General features: G+C 43.1%; 1 protein-coding gene across 1 annotated transcript in view; it reads left to right on the forward strand.

Moving 5' to 3' along the window:
- Nucleotides 1-2,768, forward strand: part of SLC25A20 (solute carrier family 25 (carnitine/acylcarnitine translocase), member 20) — a gene marked incomplete at its 5' end in the record, with an annotated part of 9,513 nt that extends 6,745 nt beyond the window's left edge. The window contains 3 exons of the mRNA XM_009867958.1: nt 544-660; nt 2,069-2,193; nt 2,706-2,768. Of these exons, the coding sequence (XP_009866260.1) occupies nt 544-660; nt 2,069-2,193; nt 2,706-2,768 (305 nt within the window). The remainder of the gene's footprint in view (nt 1-543; nt 661-2,068; nt 2,194-2,705) is intronic.
- Between the last annotated feature and the right edge of the window lie 558 nt (nt 2,769-3,326).

Here is a 3,326-nt window from a genome sequence, read left to right on the forward strand (position 1 = left end):
AGTCATCGTTTTCTGGACTTCCCAGACAATGCTGATTAATCTCTCCAGCTACAAAGAGATTTAGAGCAGTATTATCAAAACAAATTTAAAAAAAAAAAAAAAGAAAAAGGGTTGTCCGTCCTGTGAGTTGAGCTGTTTCGGTCTGGGGTTAACTGACAATTACGACAGTACTCTGAGTTTCTCTCAGATTCTAGCCCAGTAAGGAATACTTAAAGTAAGACTCTTGGTTTTCACCCCTCTATGTGCACAAATTGCTGGGGACGAGTCGTTGTGGGGTTTGTATGTTGTTGTGGAGTTTTGGTGGTGGTGTTTTTTATCCCCCAGAGCATCTGTGTGTGTGTGCTACTGAATGAAAAAGTTTAAACCTTTAGGATGAAGTTAGTACATTTTGCCCACAGGGTATCTTGCTCAAATACTGCACTCTGTCTGTGTCTGCAGCACTGTGCTGCCTTCTGCCTGTCCGCCAGGCTGTCACTTTTATTGTCACTTTAGTTAAAAGAGTTTTTACTTGCCTTTTTTTCTTTTTCCTCTCACTTCAATCCTGCCACAGTGTGAGTGACCTCAGCGTGCCTCGGATCCTCTTTGCCGGGGGCCTGGCTGGAATCTTCAACTGGGCAGTTGCCATTCCACCAGATGTGCTGAAATCCCGTTTCCAGACCGGTGAGTTGCATGCCAGCGTGTCACAGCATCCTGGGGACGGGCTGAGCAGCCATGGGAGATGCCATCTGAGCACAGCATCCAGGAGGTAGCACATCCTGAGCACTGCTCGAGACGAGTACATGAAAGACTCAAGTGTGTTCTGAGCTTTTTAGGTGGTTTCCTTGCAAATTTTTGTCAGATCAGGCTGCACTTCTCTGTTTCTCCCTCCCTGCTGAGGGAATGATCCCGATTTGAGATACCCGTTTTGAAACCTAAACATAGATGTCTTAATAATAGAAGTGCTTGTCATGGCAGTTTTATTACAAACATAATTCTTTGGGAGGCTTTGTTATTTTGCTTCAGACATAGTTGTATAAATTGTAGCCTCTGCTACCTGAAATTTATAGTAACTGGGTGTGCCTTGCTGAGAGCATTGCTTTTAGAGTAGCAGCTCTGCTCTTAAGTACCTATGGCCTAATTATGGGGAGGATGGCCTCAGGTCTTGCACTTCAGCAAAGTTTGACAGTTCTTCCATTGATTTCTCTGGGAGTCCTAGTCAATTAATAATTTGGTTAAGGCTGCCCGTAGCCTCTGTCTGTGAAACTCACCTTTCCTCTGGGCAGTAACTATTGTTTCCTGAGTCACAGATCACGACAATCTAATGCAGGGAGCTTGTTTTCTTCTTCTATGAATAATGACTGCTGTGGTTGTTTGACATCATACCAAGAGCTGAGTGTGAAATACATTACAGCTTTGCTCCTTGTTCCACTACTGCAGGACAGGTGATGTGGGTTAATGGTGGAGCTGTTTAACTGGGTGGGTTTGTGGAGCACTTGCTGAGAGGGCTGGTGGAGGCAGTACTTCCAGAGAAGTGTCAGGAGAAGGAAGAACTTGTTCTTTGAATCTTACAACTTTTTAAAAACACCTCAGCAAATCTGTGTAACATCAGCATTAAAACAGCCTGTGCTTTTCACCTGAAGTCTGTTGCTGTTCTTGGCTGAGGCATGTGATAGGTTCGTTTTCTGTTTCTTATAAATCAGCTTCATCAGTTTTTGTATCTTCCTATCTCCTGATTGCAGCTCTTGGGAGAGTTGTGATCAGCAGTGCAAGTAACAGCTCAGACTTCCGACCCTGACAAAAGTTCTTCTCCTTTCTTCCCTGCCCTCCAATGACTTGATGATGTAAATTCTTTGTGATGATGGCAAGCACCTACCTTCTTAGTGAGGTTTTTTTGTTTGTTTTTTTTTTGCTTGCTTTTTCCCAAGCAGATGTTGTCACAACATAGCTTAAGCAATGCTTGGATTCTGGTGTCACCTAGATGGTACAGCAATATGAACCTGTTGAAAATCCTGGCCTGTTAAATACGCCACATCCTTGAGCACTTTTGACTGCCACACATTGTAGCTAATGTGTTTTGTATCCCTTTCAGCTCCTCCAGGAAAATACCCAAATGGCTTTAGAGACGTGCTCAGAGAACTTATCAGAGAGGAAGGAGTTGCATCTCTGTATAAAGGCTTCACAGCTGTAATGATCAGGGCATTTCCTGCTAACGCAGTAAGTAAATTGTGATTCCAGGCTGGTTTGAGGGACCTGGCCACTCACCGTGAACATTTGCAGTCTGTAGAGGAGATGACCAGCTGCTCGCTGTTGTCCCATTTCAGGGAGATTCTTGTCACTACAGGTGCTTTTGGCTGTTGGTGTCCAGGTTCTAAAAATTTACCTTAACTGGGATGAACACTAAGTAAACCTTCCTTCAAAGCTTTGCATGAAAGCCCTTTCCTGACTTCCTCCGATAGTCTTTATACATCCACCAGCAGAAGACAGATGTGTGGATGAGTAGTTTGGCCTGGCTTCCCCTTACAAATAATGAGCCTAATAGAGCGGAAGTGCTGCCATTGCGTGGAGGGGATGTGGCAGAATTCTTGCCTCTTGTCCAAGACCTTTTTTTATTCTCTTCCTCCTTCCACATCAGCCACGTCAGGTGTTTATACTGCTGCATTTCAAAAGCCTTGTTTGGAACAGGCTTTTAGAATCCTTACTTGTTCTGTATGTTCTCTCTTTTCCAGGCATGTTTTCTTGGTTTTGAAGTTGCTATGAAGTTTCTTAACTGGATTGCACCGGGTCTGTGAAGAATAAGAAATTTTTGGAAATTAGAGAGCAGAAAGAAGAGAGTGCAAGTCTGCCTCAAAGGAATAAATGAATGATCTCTTGAAGTTTCAGGAATGATTGCTTGACTAATACCTTTCTGCCTTCCTTACATTCTTTAGGTGGTGCTATGTGCCTTTCAGAAATGTAAGCCATAGCTCTGAAACAGAGTTGATGAGGAATTAGAGGTGATGCACCTGTCTTCTGAGCCAGTGTACTACAGCAGTAATGCTGCTAACAGACAGCTGTCACTATTACACATGCTACCTTAAGTACTTCCTCATGGAAGAAGGAGACACTTCCTAAAATGTAATTCTTTATTTAATGAAGAAACATGTAGCTCTTAATGCTAAAGAACTCGCTTAAAATAATTGTTTGGCAATGTGCACTTAACTCTCAGGGCATGAGTGAGCTGCTGCACATACTAGTATCTACAAGCCACGTCAGACAGCATTCTCATCTCTGGTGTTTTTTCAGTTGTGGCTATTTCTACGTTAACAATGGTTTTAATCTTGCGTGCATGTAATGCAACAAACACAGAA

Source organism: Apaloderma vittatum, unplaced genomic scaffold, assembly GCF_000703405.1.
Source record: "Apaloderma vittatum isolate BGI_N311 unplaced genomic scaffold, ASM70340v1 scaffold19434, whole genome shotgun sequence".
Lineage (NCBI taxonomy): Eukaryota > Metazoa > Chordata > Aves > Trogoniformes > Trogonidae > Apaloderma > Apaloderma vittatum.